The sequence below is a fragment of the Pseudorca crassidens genome, chromosome 21 (assembly GCF_039906515.1).
Source record: "Pseudorca crassidens isolate mPseCra1 chromosome 21, mPseCra1.hap1, whole genome shotgun sequence".
Taxonomy (NCBI): Eukaryota; Metazoa; Chordata; class Mammalia; order Artiodactyla; family Delphinidae; genus Pseudorca; species Pseudorca crassidens.
The window spans coordinates 10430302-10447384 of record NC_090316.1 but is presented as its reverse complement, the minus strand read 5'-3'; the positions used below and the strand labels follow the sequence as shown (position 1 = coordinate 10447384).

The 17083-nt window shown below is 41.8% G+C and overlaps 1 protein-coding gene across 2 annotated transcripts in view; it reads left to right on the top strand.

Annotated features, from left to right (window-relative positions):
- The window catches only part of UNC5D (unc-5 netrin receptor D), a 591371-nt gene that overhangs the window by 540329 nt on the left and 33959 nt on the right, over positions 1-17083 (top strand). For both annotated transcript variants that reach the window (XM_067721525.1, XM_067721526.1), the window contains exons 12-14: positions 194-362; positions 2034-2261; positions 10963-11112. In XM_067721525.1, the coding sequence (XP_067577626.1) occupies positions 194-362; positions 2034-2261; positions 10963-11112 (547 nt within the window). The remainder of the gene's footprint in view (positions 1-193; positions 363-2033; positions 2262-10962; positions 11113-17083) is intronic.

The following is a 17083-nucleotide window of genomic DNA, read 5'->3' as shown; positions in this document are numbered from 1 at the left end:
AGGCTCAACCTCAGTCTGTGTGCTTGAGCAGTTCAGGATAGATGGCTGTGGTCTAGAAGAGCCATCCTCCAGGAGGTGTTACTCAGGAGGGAGTCCCGGGAAAGGATTTTGCTAAACCTGCAACTAAATTCTCATTCAGATATGCCCCGCTCCTTTACATGCTTCTCTCTTTTATCCTTTCCCAACCGTACAGCCTCCAGTCAGATGGCTCAGAGGTGCTCCTGAGTCCGGAAGTCACCTGTGGTCCCCCCGACATGATTGTCACCACTCCCTTTGCCCTGACCATACCACACTGTGCAGACGTCAGTTCTGAGCACTGGAATATCCATTTAAAGAAGAGGACCCAGCAGGGCAAGTGGGAGGTGAGACCTGAATCTTTCTTTTTTAAAAAACGGGGTTTGGGTTCCACCCGTGGAATGGATTTAACTTTTACCCTCTCTTCACACAAGTCAGCTGTGAAATTTGTGAGCATTTACTTGTTTTTCAGAGGGTTGGTGGCAAGTGTTCACAGCATCCTCGAGGTATTGGCTAGTGTTTTGGGGCAGGGTGTGTGTGCGTGTGCGTGTGCGTGTGCGAGAGAGAGAGAGAGAGAGAGAGAATATGGGAAAGAGAGGCCAGAGAGGATACAGAGCTTTTTCTTTGAGTTTTAGAATACAGTTGTAATTACCCTCATAGACATGTACCCTGTGTATCTGCCTTTGGTACATAAGGCTGTGACTCCCGCCTTTGTTCCCAGGCCATGTCCCTGTCTGAACTGACTTTCCTCTGTGGCTTCTGTGGGGTTAGGGAAGAGGCCCAGGGCAAGCAAGCTGGATTCATAAAAGGAATCACTCTGTTTTTGCCATCATAGGGATTGTAACAAATCTATGTTGAAGTATTCAGAAACAGAGCAGCTGCTAAATAGATGTTCATGAATTAATGAATGCATTGAAAATCATTCTGTCTTGCCCTGTGTGTATGAGTACACGTAAGAAACAGTACAAGGAGAGAACAAAAGGGACAGAATGAGAATCCACAGAGGAGAGTAAGGACGAGGGAGACGGCCACGGCAAAGAAAGATGGCAGCGGGATGAGTATTCTTAGTGAAACCTCTGATGTGTCTGTCTGATTGGGATTCCTTGGTGTCTGAGGTCCGTTTGCATGAAAGCAGGTGAATTATCTTGCTGGAACACAATGACCTAGTCCAGCCCTGGGATCCTACCTCCCCAGTCGGTGCTTCAGGCAAAAGAAGTCGAAGGAAAATCATGTTTCTTGAGGAGAAGAAAATTCCCAGTTGCGTCAGTGGATGACATTTACCCTGCCCGGCTATGTCTTGAAACTCGTCGCTATTCTTATTGAAAGTGCATTCTGCTATTTATTCAGTTGTGATACAACCACAGGCAAATTTCCTGGGGTGTTAAGTTCCATGGGTTTCCTAAAGGGACCAGGTTTTTTTCTCTTTTCCATTACGTCTTGCTTTGCCTTGATTTTTACCATCTTTGTTTTTCTTCCCAGCACTTCCGCACTGTCATTTACATCCAGATGGTGTCAGATTCGTGCCCTATCACATGCCGCCCATACCTTCTCAGGGAGGGTGAAATATTCTGATACGTCTTATCCAAACCATTTATTGAATGGTCCCTCGTGAATGATTCTGATGTAATGAAAGAGGAAAAAATATTTGAAAGAAAATAAATATTACCTTAAGGATAGGGAAAGAGGTTTTCAGAAATAGACCTTTATAAAAACATAAAAGTTTGCTCGTTGATATTAATGTTCAGGGCTGTTTTTTGTTGTTGTTGTTTTTAATTTGGCCTTGAACAAATTAACTGAAAATTGGAGAACTTTGAAAGTGACGTTTGTTATAATCTACTAAATCGAATCCCAACACCCTGAATATAGCCATTCATTCAGTTCCTGATGTCAGCAGTTATTTTGAGAAAATGAGTTCAATAAAAATATTCTGAAAAAAAATGTTATGTCCTTGCAAAGTGACTGTTAAATCACATTTTATTTCCCAAGCTGAGAGAATTCAACAGACCTTTTCCCAACAGGAAGTGATGTCGGTGGAGGATGAATCCACATCCTGTTACTGCCTTTTGGACCCCTTTGCGTGCCACGTGCTCCTAGACAGCTTTGGGACATACGCCCTCACCGGAGAACCAATCACAGACTGTGCCGTGAAGCAGCTCAAGGTTGCGGTTTTTGGCTGCATGTCCTGTAACTCTCTGGACTACAACTTGAGGGTCTACTGTGTGGACAATACCCCTTGTGCATTTCAGGTCAGCCTTTTCTCTATAATTCTTCCTGTGGTGTCATGAAAGCATGGGGTTTCCTGAAGATCGGTATCAATAGAGAATCTGACTGCAGAGGGTCTGGAAAATGAACCCACATCACTGGCTAGATGGGGAAACCTCTCTTGAAACAAGAGCTGTGTTACTATGTGTCCAACAATGTGCTGAGGGTACAAGATACTTGCCAGTCGAGAGAAGAGTTAAATTAACACATAAGGAACACTGTGTGCTAAAGGAGAAAATTGACTAGAAGTATAGTTGAGATTCAGAAAACAGAGACCCAATTGCAAGAGAGGAATTGGAGAAGAGTTTTGGCGGACCCTCAGGGTACTTTCTTGCATGAATGAGATTTAAGAGCAAAAGAGGAAGGGATACCATGTCCAGAAAAGAGAATGGCGTGAACCACAGGAACAAGAGTTATTTGATGTACGGCGAGCGGTAAGAAAAGTGCTTGGTCAGCTGAAGGTTGTAGTTGGGGAACAGCAATTATAAAGCATACCTCTCAGCAGGCTGTCACGTGACATCCTGGACACACAGTCTATTCATTTTTAGGGTTACTAGGGCAGAGATGGCTCCTTTCCATTTTTGGTCCTTTTAATCATGCATGATTCCTTTTAAATTAGCTACTCACAAAGACTGCAAGTTTATTAATAGCAGCAAAGATAATGCAGAAGTGCCTGTGTAAGCTCTGCCCTTATATAAATAGCTCTCCTGACACATCCCAGATGCCAGCTATTCCAGTTCTGGATCATTAAGTCCATGATGCAGAGCTTTTCCTCAGGAACTAGCTTTTAAGACACTGAGCTGGAAAACTCTTATTTACCAACAGAAGAGATACAGTGACCTGAATCCTGAATATAAAGCAATGAAGGTGACACAGTGCCAACCTATGTGCCCAGATCTTCCCTGACCACCTCTTCAGTAGCACAGGTCATTATAAAGGGCACGCTTCATACTTGGCTGTTCACAAAAGGGACCTTTTTCATAAGGGGTGCCTCTCTGTAAATTTCAGTGTAAGCAGTTAAACCTCATCCTAGGAATGGCATTTTAAACTCTTCATCTGCTTCTGAGACCCCCTAATCAGAGGATTTCTCCAAGATAAAATACCTGACATTCAGTAATCAAAAATAATACATTGACATGTGATATCACTTGTATGTGGAATCTAAAAATATGACACAAATGAACCTATCTACGAAACAGAAACAGACTCACAGACTTGTGGTTGCCAAGAGGATGGGGGGAGGGAGGGAGTGGGAGTTTGGGATTAGCAGATGCAAACTATTATACATAGAATAGATAAACAACAAGGTCCTACTGTATAGCACACGGAACTATATTCAATATCCTGTGATAAACCATAATGGAAAAGAATATGAAAAACGTGTGTGTATATATATGTATATACAATCACTTTGCAGTACACGGTTTGCAAGGCAGCAGAAATAGAGACGCAGATGTAGAGAACAAATGTATGGACACCAAGCGGGGAGAGCAGGGTGTGGTGGTGGTGGTGGGATGAAGTGGGAGACGGGGATTGACATGTATACACTGATAGATAACTAATAAGGAAAAAAAGTTGGCGGTACAGCAGAAATTAACACAACACTGTAAATCAACTGTACTTCAGAAAGAAAATTGAGGTTCCTACCGCCACTGAATAGTTGTAAAATGCACCATCACACAAGTCGGATGTTTAGTAACTCGGACAGGTTTTGAAAGCTGAGTAAACATAGAGGGCGGGGAGGGCTTCCAATCTCCCGGGCTCATATGAGCAACCCACTGCTAACTAGGGTTACTGTTGAGGATCTGTTCATCACAACGGCCTTGGAAGTCAGCCATCATAACCAGTTCGGAATTTTCTTTGAATAACAGTCTCACTGCTGATGTATATACCAGTGAGTTAGACATTTGCCCAAGGAGTTTCTTCTAAGGGACTTGCAGATAATGTATTTTCATTCCCATTCACTGCTCTCAGATTCTAGAAGAGCTCAACTGTTAACAGCTGAATTGCAGTGGGAATCATGAAAGTGAGGCTCAAACCACAGCTTTTCAAACCACTACCATCCCTGTGGGTAGTAGACCCCTCTTAATCAATGCTCGAGAAACTGGTATGCTCCCTCGTTTTGAATATAAATGTCTTTATTTCATCACTGAGAGAGATTTCTTAAAATTCTTTAATTTTGCTGTAGAGAAATGTTTTTTCCAGTGGAGATACCTTTGGCCCCATTGATCGGAATCTGATTACCTCCAGTGATTCTTTCCCTCTCCTATTATGTCAAATAAAGCTGATTTTAAAGTTGAGCTGGGTTATACTTGTTATTGACAGGATGTATGTGACAGCTGTCGTGAACAGCAAAGGGTATGCTTCTCCCCTGGGCTTCTGAGAGACCATCAGCCTTGCTTGAATAACTTTTCTGGCCCACAGAAAGATTAGAACATAACTTGTAGCTTTTCTGAACACAGCCGTTTACTCCGCGGTCTTAGTCTCTGAGTTTTGTGCAAGAAAGGAATCTTGCTTTCTGGATTTTTATCTTGCTAAAGTGAATGTGTTCAGGACCTCCTCCCCAGGTTCATTTAAACGTCCTTCATATCCCAAATCATCTATGTCATATTTTTTCATGGCTTCATATATGGTATTTAATTAGAGGGAAATATTATATAGTTACTAACCCACTAAAACAGTTCCACTTGAAGAAAGCCATAGCAACAGGACACTTTTGGAACCTCTAGAAGACTTCACACATTAATATCCGCTCCTCCCAACTTGTGTGGTGTGAGCTGAACATCTTGTATGCAGTGATGACTCACCTTCTTTAACTCAAATAGAACCCTAACTTCTTAATCAAAATTCATAGGTAGTTTTTTTTTCATGAAGCATTTCTGCAGAAATTGCCTACCCTGGAATTTGCCTCTGTTCCGTTATCACTGTAATGAAAATGTTCATCATGATTTGGAAATAGAGACCAAGCGTGGCTGTGACAGTTGCTGTATTTATTGTAGTACATCTTTCATAGCTCAAAGTAATGATACACATGAGCCCAGCTAGACCTGGGCTTGTAACCAAGAAGGAAGCCTGGTTAAAGGACATGGTTGCATTTTCACGCCATTGCCATCTCCCTGGGAAACTATGTCCCCGCAAAAGCCCACCTTCTCACTGGAAATGCTTGGAAGAAGGGCAGCTTCTAGACCCAACTCTCCTGTCCTCTTAGAACTAGGTGGGGACCTGGCAAGACAGTGGCCTCACCAAAAAATATTCCTTTATAGGATTTTAGTAATCAAACAAACATTCTTCATTTTTTGCCATGCCCTCCTTTGCCTCCTGCAGGGCTGCTTCCCATTTGCTCTGGGGATGTTTCATCTGAATCCTAGTAGCAATTTCTTTGAATCACAAAAGCAAAATGCCTCATGCACCTTGGTAAGGCATAATTAATTTGGTGTCAGATTTTTGAAGCTATGTTCTAATAAATACATCTAAAACCATCTCAATGGAAAATTAAATCCGCTCAGATAGGCTTTTTTAAAAAAATACAAATGCCATCTGCCTTAAGGTGAGAAAGGGACCAATGACTTCTTGTCCTTCCTGTTCCTGTATTTCTGTAATAATTAGAGCTGCAATTTTATGTTTGTGTTTGACATTGGCACTTTTGATGAATTCAAACTAAAGGTTGAGGAACGGTGATATATTTTCAAAGTTGTAACATGTTAAGACCTAGGTTTTTGTTATTGTATTTTATTACATTCTCTCTCTCTCTCTCTCACACACACACACACACACACACACACACAGTTCAAACAAACCTTAACATAGGGAAAGCAAGGAATTAAGCACTTGCCCTATCTTAGGGGGAAAAAAAAAACACAACTAATTTTTTTCTCAATTTCTCCCAGCACTGCTATTCAGTACCTCTGGGTCCTCATTACTTACTTGGCATTAATGGAGATTTAGAATCTAATTTCAGAGGATTTCCTCCAGATGTAGCTCTTGTGTTTATCAATAATACAACCTTGGAAAATATCATTCACGTAAAGCAGTTAAAGGAAAACACCACAGCGACATAACTTCTGTGTGTGTGTGTGTGTGTGCGCGCACTTAAGTTCAACAGTTTTGTCTCATAAATATGTAAATTCAGCCTGCTTGTTTTAGTATCCCTGAAGCACACCTGAATGTCGCTGCCTGTCTCATTAAATCAACATAAATGGCTCAGTGAGGCACAAAGCACAAGTTTCTCCTGGCCACAACTCCTAGCCCTGGATGACTAGCAACCGCCAATGTGAAATGATGAAATAGAAGAGACAGAAAAACCACCAACCATAGCCTTTAGGTGCATCTTATATACAAGAAACCAGCCAGACCCTACTTTCTACTTTAATTAACACAGATATCAATTTAACAGTAGACTCAGAGGTTTGGCCAAGGGCCCTTATCACCTAGGAGGCAGATAGGAAAAAGTCAAATGGATATCAGATTCCACTCTCAGGGTGATGCGTCCGTGTGAATGACTCCGAAGGAGCTCAGCAGGGTTGTTTGTACCACTGATTCCCAAACCTGGCTGGACATTGGCGTCATCTGAGAAGTATTTAAAAATACAATGTCTAGGCCCAGCCCCTGAGCGGAATACAATAGGTTTAAGGGGCGTAACTGGGAATTCTGCGTTAAGTACAATTTATCCTATTTGGAGAGGGATTTAAGCTTGCACTCTGAAGCCAGTTGTGCCTTTACAAATATATAAATACAGTGATGAGTTCATTATTGGGCTTCTTCATTTTAATAAGTAATTGGTTTGTTACAAAATAGCTATAATTGCTTAATATTTTGTACAAGGTTACAAGACACTGTTAATTGTATGTAGCTGGTTCAGTATGTGGAGATTAAAGTAATCAAAAAAAAAGTAAAAATAAATTATGGTTATATTTAAATTGGAGGCCCTAAAGCAGAAATCTTTAAGAGGTGCCATTTTCCTCGGTGATAATTGTAAGTGGATATACATTTTAAAAATTCCTAATATCCTCAGGGATGGCTTAGATAGTATATATAACCACAGGGCAAAACCTTTTTATTTTATATTGGAGTATAGCTGATTAACAATGCTGTGATAGTTTCAGGTGCACAGCTAAGCGACTCAGCCATACATGTACATGTATCCGTTCTCCCCCAGACTCCCCTCCCATCCAGACTGCCACATAACATTAAGCAGAGTTCCCTGTACTATACAGTAGGTCCTTGTTGGTTATCCTTTTTAAATATAGCAGTGTGTACATGTCAATCCCAAACTCCCTAACTATCCCTTCCCTCCACCCTTCCGCCCACCCCCCACTCCCCGGTAACCATAAATTCACTCTCGAAGTCTGTGAGTCCATTTCTGTTTTATAAATACATTCATTTGTATCATTTCTTTTTAGATTCCGCATATAAGTGATATCATACGATATTTCTCTTTCTCTGTCTGACTTACTCAGTATGACAATCTCTAAGTCCACCCACGTTGCTGCAAATGGCACTATTTCATTCTTTTTTATGGCTGAGTAATATTCCATTGTATATATGTACCACATCTTCTTTATCCATTCCTCTGTCAATGGACATTTAGGTTGCTTCCATGTCCTGGCTATTGTAAATAGTACTGCAGTGAACAGTGGGGTGCATGTCTCCTTCTGGACCATGTTTTTCTCCAGATATATGCCCAGGAGTGGGATTGCTGGGTTATATGATAGCTCAGTTTTTAGTTTTTTAAGGAACCTCCCATACTGTCCTCCACAGTGGCTGCACCAATTTACATTCCCACCAGCAGTGCAAGAGCGTTCCCTTTTCTCCACACCCTCTCCAGCATTTATTGAAAAACAGACTGACTTATGTCATCTTTACATATATCTTGCAGTAATGAAAAATTACTTATGGGACAGTGTTAATAGCAGTCTGACCTTCACATGACTCTTAAAAAAATCAAGCATAGTATAGGAAAATGCAGGGAAATCTAGTAGAAAAAATACTAGACCATGAACAGGTACTGATATAGTAGCTCTGTCACTAGCCATGTGGCTTCAGGCAAATCACTTTCTTGGGGGTAAGGGGGAGGGTCTCCATGTTTTCCTCTGTAAATAATCAAGTTTTAAATCACTAACTACCTTAAGTTCCCTTCAAGTGTGATGATGCTATGTCATTTCTAAATATTAAAATAGACTAGCTCTACACCAAGTAATTCACCAAGTGAACAAGTCACTTCATCGCCTGACCTCGGTTTATTTCTCTGTACTTTCAGGCAAGTCAGATTTAAAGAACAGGGATACACTTCAGAGAGCCTACCCAGTCAAATATACTTTGACAAGTCAACATCGTTGTTATTCCATGGCTTTAATATGGTTTGAATAAGCCAATTTCTTATGTGTCCCTGTTTCTAACCTTGAATGGCAAAAAGCAGGTAGTATATTACCATGCTAATGATTTTGCTTGGCTGTGGGTAAACCCAAGTAAAGAACTGATGCCTAAAGATTAAGTGACTTGCCCAAGACCATGCAGAAATGTGATTAGAAGCCTGTGCTTCCATTTTTGGCTTACAAGATGAGTGCCCTCTTGAGTATATATAACCCTCAGAAAATTCTCCTACTCCCTGAAACCCGAACAACATTACTCTAAACAAAAATACAAGTCCCTAGCATGGTAAGGGAGAATTCGTGATTGGCCCCTGCCCTATAATATTCATCACCTCCAGCCATACACTTTCCACCCTAACCTTCTATCCCAGCTCTGTCTGGCCTCCGTGCCTTTGTGCAGAGCCCATTCAGTGTCTGGAATGCACTCTCCCTCCCTTTCCCATGAGTAGCCCCTATATTTACTTCCAGGCTCAGTTCAAATATCACTTCCTCTATTAATTTCCCAATTCATTTCCTGGCCTTTCTGCCCATCTGGGTTAGGCACCCTCTGTCTTGCCTTAACCTTTGGGAATATACATATTTGTAATAGTTAGACACTATATTATACTCATATGCTTGCTGTTCTGACCCTCTCTCTAGACTGTGCGCTCCTTGGTGTTTCATTTCTGTCCACGCAGTGCCCAGCTCAAGCACTGCTCCACTGGACACTCATTAAATCTCAAAAGAGGGAACAGACCAGGATCCGTAAAGACCTAAAGCCAGCGTCTGGCATTAATTCCCTTCCCTCCCACCCTGCCTCTTTCCTTCCACTGCTTGCAGCCCTCACTAGACACTGACCACTGTGTTATTATGTCCAACGCTTAGACCCACAAGGTAATGAATTATCTAGCACTGCCCTGTCCAGTGCAGTAATTGCCAACCATGTGTGCGTATCTACATTTGAATTAACTAAAATGAAAATCTTAGTTCCTTAGTCACTCTAACCACTCTGGCTAGTGGATACCATATTGGAAAGCACAGGTATGGACCACTTCCATCATCGCAGCGAGTTCAGTGCTGACTCAGGGCCCCAAGGCACACCCCTTCCACACCCCAAGAGTTGGAGAAAATGACACTGGAATGGAATCGTTTAGTCCTGAGAAGAGACACTAGTAGCCTGTTAACAGTTTGTGTGTACATGAAGGATAAAAGCTGGAAAGCTGCCTCTTAGAAACATTTTCATTAATGTTAATCTATACATAGACAAGAGATGGGAAAGATAACTTCTGAAGCTGTTTTCACTCCCTGATAATTGAAATGTAAGTTTCATTGTATTTATAAACCTATTTGCTTGGCTTCTTACAACCTTTTTGAGACTCTGGGAAGATTATAGGACATCATTAAAGGATTTCAGTTTTCCTATTTATCCTAGCTCTGCAAGGAAATTATAAGTCAGTTAACGGTGATTTTTTTTAAATGGGGATTTAGGGAAATCTTTCATCTCCACTAACACTGAAAACCTCACCCCCTACAGTAGTTTGACATTTTATAGCACTCATGTCTGTTCTATTATTTCACTTGTCTTATGGAGATGATTCTAAACGCCACAAATTTGAAACCAGTTAAATGGTTTGCTTAATAGAATGTATGTGAACTGTGTTTGTATGAGATATAAAGATTTGTCAGTGAAAGATAAAGGAGTATTTATCTCAGGAATTTGATTCCTTTTTTTTTCTGAGCTGAAACTGACTTGGCAACTTAGTTTTTCTTGGCCTTTTGGCATAACTTCTGTGAACATTACTACAAATAAACATGATACATGCATTTGCAACATTTATTTTGAGCTAGAGGATAAATATTGGATGATGCCTGTGTTAGTGACAAACAAGGGAACCAGAGCGGAGGAGGGGCTGTGTCTCCCTTTCTCACGAAATATGATGATGCGTTAGGTTAAGTACAAATACATCCCTTGATTATGGCGATATCAGGATGAAATTCACACAGTTCTGGAAACTCAATAGTATGACAGTTTGCTTGGGGCAAAGGAGGTCTTCCAGTTTTAAAGACAGGCACGGTGTGTGTAAAAGCCTCAACAATACAGTAATGAAGAACAATTGTTTCTTTGTGTCCAGATCCTTGTTTCTCAGCAGCCTGTATGTAGCCCCTTAGTCCTGACCTTGCAAGGATGGGGGTGGGGTATAAAAGTAGAGCGTGCTCATCACGCTGTTTGTCGATTCCTGGGAGACACATGAGAGGGAGTATACGAATCTGTGGAAGGAAAACGTGGAGGAAATTGGGTACTTTATTGTTGTGCTTCTTTCTTTTTCTTGCCCTCTAGGAAGTGGTTTCAGATGAAAGGCATCAAGGCGGACAACTCCTGGAAGAACCAAAGTTGCTGCATTTCAAAGGGAATACCTTTAGTCTTCAGATCTCTGTCCTTGATATCCCCCCATTCCTCTGGAGAATTAAACCATTCACTGCATGCCAGGTACTGGCCAAATGGGTTTCTGACAGAAATAGCTTTGCTTTAACCAGCAAGTAGATCACAAGCCCCGGTGAAGGTACTCTTGACTTTCCTCCTCCTTTAAAACTATGGATTTAATTTCAAAACTGTCACAGACATGTAACAGTTTGGACTACACCCAGGGAATGAAACCTATTGTCATAAATCCATGGGTTTCTAACACGTGGGGGAAAAAGGGGCTTGTGTGTCAGGTAATGTGACATTTCTCTCTCCTGCTTAAATCACCACTCGGGATAGGTTGAAGGTGGTCATTTAACAACTTAGAGCAGGATGTTTGTGGGTTTGTTTTGATTCACATCAGTTCATTATGAGACACAGTTTTAATCCTGTTCAAGTACAAATGAACCGGATGTCAGGGAGAAACCTTTTAAGGGTGATCATTTTGAGTTGTAGAGAGCTCTGGCCAACCAGATGGGAACCAGAGATTCTGTCCTGTATATATGAAGTGCTTGCTACCAGATGAATTGAGCAAGATGGGAAGAAGAAATCACAAATTGAAAAACAAAGCAATGTCAATGCCTCTTAGAATCTTTTTGTAACTATAAAAATATTTACGTATGATTGTTCACACACCTCATCATTAGAGACTTTAAAAAAAACTGCAGGATGACTTACGAGTCTCCTTGGATCATTTTTAGGGCTTTTGAGTAGTTGCTTAGCACAAAAAGATATCAACGTGTGATCTTGTCACTGAATTCTATGAAAATTTCCAGTGATAAGTATTGTCATCAGAAGCAGCCAGCTGGTCTACCACCATTTCTTAAGCTAGAGTCATCTGTGCTTCAAGTGACAGGACATTTCCCTCACTCTGGGTAAGCTTCTGGGAGACTCAGATCGATCTGGACTCACAGGACGCTTTCAGACTTCTCTGTTCTTCCCATCAGCATAACCTGCAGAGCCTTGTGGTTCTTTGACCTTTCCACCTTTACAGCATTCATTTTCTAAAAACCGTGCACAAGATATACCGGCTTGTCAGAATGGAAATAAGCCAAATCTCAAAGAGAAAAACCTTGACCACGCCATGAGAGTTAGAAAAAAGTTGTACCACCAACACCTTACACGTCTAAACTTCAGAATTTTCAAATTGGTTAAGGCCGTATTTTTATATTTACTTTTCAGATTTCTCATGACCTTGGGAATTGCCCCCTCTGTGTATAACTTTAGCACATCCAAAGCAACAAGAATCTCTCTCAGGGCCCTGTACAATTTTTTCGAAAACCTTACCATATTTTTTTTTTATGGAGATAGGTTTTCTATGAATACGTGTATTATTTATGATGTTCTAGACCTAGGTGTCTCTGTTTCCCAGAAAGCAGTATTCAAAGTTTCTAGTCCACATTGAACTTCAGGGTATTATTAAAACAAATCCTTGAGTCATGCAAATTCCTCTGTGTATTAATCTTTATTGATTTAAGGGCATCATTTCACTGGATCTGGTACAAGTGACTCAGTCCAAAGTAACTATTAAGTTTAATGCTTGGAGATAAAAAAAAAAAATCAGAATGAAAGAACCATAACCTCTCAGTGGCACTTAAACAACAATTCCAACACCAGGGATTCCAAAGAGAGCCTCGTAGAAAAAGCTTGGTGGAGGTTAACGCCTGCCCACCCCAGAGGATGCAACAGGGATGGCCAAAGGCAAAGGGCACTGGCAGCAAGAAAACCCAACCAGCTTTACTGCCAGGATGGGTTGGATTACATAGAGGTTGTGAACAGCTAGAAGCATTTGCCTTCTGTAATTGAGCATCATTTGAAAGAGTCTTGGAAGGCTGAGAAACAATTTAATTTTCTCTGCACCAGGAGGCTTGCCACTGAGTTTTCATTTCCACTTCATTTTTCTTCCCCACAAATGGCTTTCTGCTCTAGTCTTCCTTTCTCTTCACCACCCTTACAACCAATTTCTTTGCTCCTGTGATCACTGAACCCCCAGCAGTACGCCTAACATGTTGTGCTTGTCTTAATGGCCATGCTGTGTTTGCTCCAGGCATCAGATTCTCACACTCTGGGGAGGGTTTTTGTTCAGAATGCTTGAACTTCATGGAGAACATCATGTGCGCTGACAAACTCGGTGTGGATAATAGAGAATGGCTTTTTGTTACGGCTTAGTGGATAAGAACTCACAGAGCACTATTGTGGAGACAGAAAACCTCACTACTCCTGACATCATTGATAGGTCTCTCCTTCAACTGGTAAATGTCCCTGTCATCTTCCAAGTCAGTGGGTAGAAGACCTCTGGTATTCTTGTCTTCTTATTCCTCTCTCCCTTTCTCTAACTTCAAATCAGGAATCTGGGAATTGACATATTCCAGTTGGTACCCAAAGCTTACTCTCCTAAAAACAACCTTCCTTTTCTCTTCCGGGAAAGGTGGAATTTCTCAGGGAGGTATCTAGTGCATAGAATAGTTGCGCTCTCAGACACCAACCAAGAGATGTTTTTAGAATGATGTGAGTTCAAGACTGGGTCCAGAGCTATGTGATGAGAGCCTACATATTAGGACCAACTAGATTTTAAATCTTGTTGGTTTCGATTCTGGAGGACGACAGTTTATAAAATGCTAGGCCACAACCCTTATTGCTTGTGAAACCAGGTATGATGGGTGAAAGGGAAGGGTATGTGAGTTCTTAGGAGATCTGGTTACCATAGCCCCCACCAACCTTGATTCAAAGAAAAAAATGAAGCCCACAACACTAGTCCTTCCAAAATAAACAATTAATTATGCCCCCTTTTCTTAAGATGTTACCACAATTAGTGATACGCTGTTGTCCCCTTGGAAGACTTAGCAACCCTCCTTTAGAGGGAAATAACTCTGCTCTCAGTAGGTTACTGGCACCTGAGAGCTACTTAATCATTGTTTCCTTCATTCCTTGCTGCCTGTGGGGTGAAGAAGCTGTAGTAAACAGTATGCGATAAAATATTAATTTATTTTCTAAATCCTACAAAACACCAAGCCAGGCTGTCACCTCTGTAGGATAAAAGCAGCTTGTCTTACAGCATGCTACGTATCTTGGAGAACCCAGTGTCTGTCTCCTGCTAGGATATGATTTACATGGTCCCCATCTGCTAGGAAACTAATTATAATGGGACTCAAAATGAAAACATTTCCGGAATTCTTTAAACACCCAGAACTTTGCTACACTTTGTCCTCTTGTATTACTTTCCACATAATTCCTCCCAGCTCAGTGAGCAGCTTGGTGTTTTGCCTTTATTTTTTTTTGAATAAATGAAAGCAAAGGTGATTGCCCTGAAAACACACTAATCACAGTGCTTCTAATTCTATTATTTTTCAGTGTTTTGTTGAGCACTACTGGTAGCTGCTACTCAACAATTAAAAGATATTCTTTTGACACTGTCTCAATATCAGATTTTTAAAATGTTTTGATTGTGTGCAGTAGAATGGAAAGAGAAAAGAGAAGAATTTTTTTGTTTGCTGATTCTCACGTCTTTCTGCAAGAAAACATTATCTCTGTGGTGGGTTTTTCCAGTGTTCTCAGGAGAAAATATACAAAATTTAGCAAGGGACACCACGGAGGATACTTTTCAGTAAGTGGTCAGTGCCTTTTTTTTTTTTTTTTAAGGAAGGTAAGCATTACCTAGGATTCAAAGCTACTGCAGAAAAAGTGTAGGTTTGTTTAAGATCTGGACCTTGAATTCAGCTCTGTCTAGAGCCCTGAAGTGCAAACATTGATATTACACTGTAATGACTCAAATTTCAGATTTAGAAAACAAAAACCTCCTTAGTTAGCTTAGTTAGGCAAAAACACCTGTGAACCGTAGAGCCCTCTGTTATAGTTACTTTCGTTGAAGGGGATGGTGCAGAGTAACTCTATCAAAACGTACTGGCTTGGGGAAGGGAGTGAGTTTGAGGGCCTGTACACTGAGACTGGAGAGAGTGAGGATGAGGTGATCGAGGATGGAAGAAGCCCTTGAAGGCCAGGCAAGGGACTGTGTTTTGTTTTGTTTCGTTGGCTGCACAGCATGTGGGATCTTAGTTCCCCTGCAGCCGAACCGCAGAGTCCTAACCACTGGGCCACCAGGGAAGTCCCAGGGGGCTGTGTTTATCACGCAGGCATCCTGGGGCCATTCTGGTCCCCCAAGCAGAGGAATCATGTAATGAAAGCAGAGTTCCCAAGTGATGTGGTCACATCAGTGCCCCCCCTACCAACTCATGATTACAGGTAAAAGAGAGACCATAAGCTCTTCCCTAAAGAATACCAAGCAACTGCTTCCTGTTTCCTCCCCAGTCAAGCCTCAACCCCCTCATTAACTCGTGTAGTAGAGACTGAAGATAGGAAGGTTGCTGAACACTTTACTCCCAGTTAGCTATGATGACATCAGAGAAGATTACGCGTGGAGATAGAAAAATTGGAGGAGAATGACGATGAGACAGAGATGGTGATGATCCGTTTTCAAAAGGTAGACCTGTCTGAGAAGGGAAAGGCCAGCTAAAATTGTTGGTTGATTTGGGGTATAATGTTTATAATTGTTTATAATGTTTATAATTGATTAGGGGTATAATGTCAGTGATGGGTGATAATGAAATAAAAACCAAAGATGTAGCTGTTGGAGTTCTCCACAGAGAAATGGGCAGTTGGGCGTACGTGAGCAGATGGGGTTTTGAAGAGTTCAGGAGACAGAGACACAAGAGCTGGAGGCTGAGATATGAAGTGAGGGTTACCCGTGGTTTACTAAACCATGGAGGAGCGTGAAAAGCGTCGGATTACACAATGAGGAGAAACGGCAGACCTTGTAAATACGTATTATTACTGTTTTCTCTGGTATAGGATTGGGGGCAGGTGAAAAGTCATTTTTGAGTGTTTTAGGGAATGACTTCCTCTAAAGGCTGCTGGGAGGCCACACCGATCCGAAGTGCCTTCTGCTGCTAGGAGAGAGAGGGAAGAGCTCATAAGAAAAACTCTCAGTTTAGGAAGAAAGTGGGCTGGACCTGTGCTGTCTTGCTGGTGGCGTAAGCAAGCTGTGCGGCAGCCACGTGCTTCCTTAGTGACCATTAGCTTCACGCTTCTCCCAGAGTTGCCCCTGGATGAGAGCCTCTCTGTGGAACCCACTAGTGAACCTTCCAGCGCTGCCCAGCTCATCTTAGTTTCTAAGAGAACTTCTTCTAAGCCACTGGTGTTTCATTGGAGAATGGTTTGGGTCAAGAAAAGATATTTCAATCAAGGGGAAATGCAATCAAAGGATTTATGTGCTTAGAAAGCCTTTGGAAAGCCTAGGAGAGCCAAGGGCAGAGAAAGCCACTAGTGATATAAGGAAACCAGCAAGTTTGGTGATTTCAGGAAAACACAAGTCCCCTGAAGCAGATGGCTCTCAGAAGCCCCTGCAAACCTCACATGTGCTGTCAGCTGAACCCTTTGGGTTTGCTCGCTGCTGTCAGAGGAGCAGCGAGCAAGAGGCTTCTGCTCCCTCCTCTTCCTTCCAAGTTTGAAACAAGTACTTCTCACTGGCAGAACGGAAATGTGAACTCCCTGCTGGAGAGACCTGTGAAATGTAGTTTTCAGGCTTCCAGCCCCTGCCATGTAGGGGAGAACTGAGGATGGTGGAGAGAGAGTTGCCTCCTAACAGCGCACATTCTGCACGGGGATAAAGTCGATGAAAGTCTGCAGTGTCAACATATAGACCTTCTCTGAGTCCCTGTCTCTACTTCTTGAGACAAAGATCCACTGCCTTTCCCTTGGTTCAGGTTTCAGAACAAACAAAACAAAAACACGACACCCTTACATCCCTTGCTGGGATGTGTGGTAGGGTTTAATGCGTGAGTTCGTTCCTTCATAATCCCTAAAGCTGGCTCTCTCGTACTCAAGTCTGCAACAATCTAAACTCCGTCCCTCCCTGCTGGTCCCCCCCACCCCCAGCAAGTATCCAAAATCAGGGTCTGTGAGACTTCCTATAGAGAAAATGAGGAAACCAACAAGTGTACAG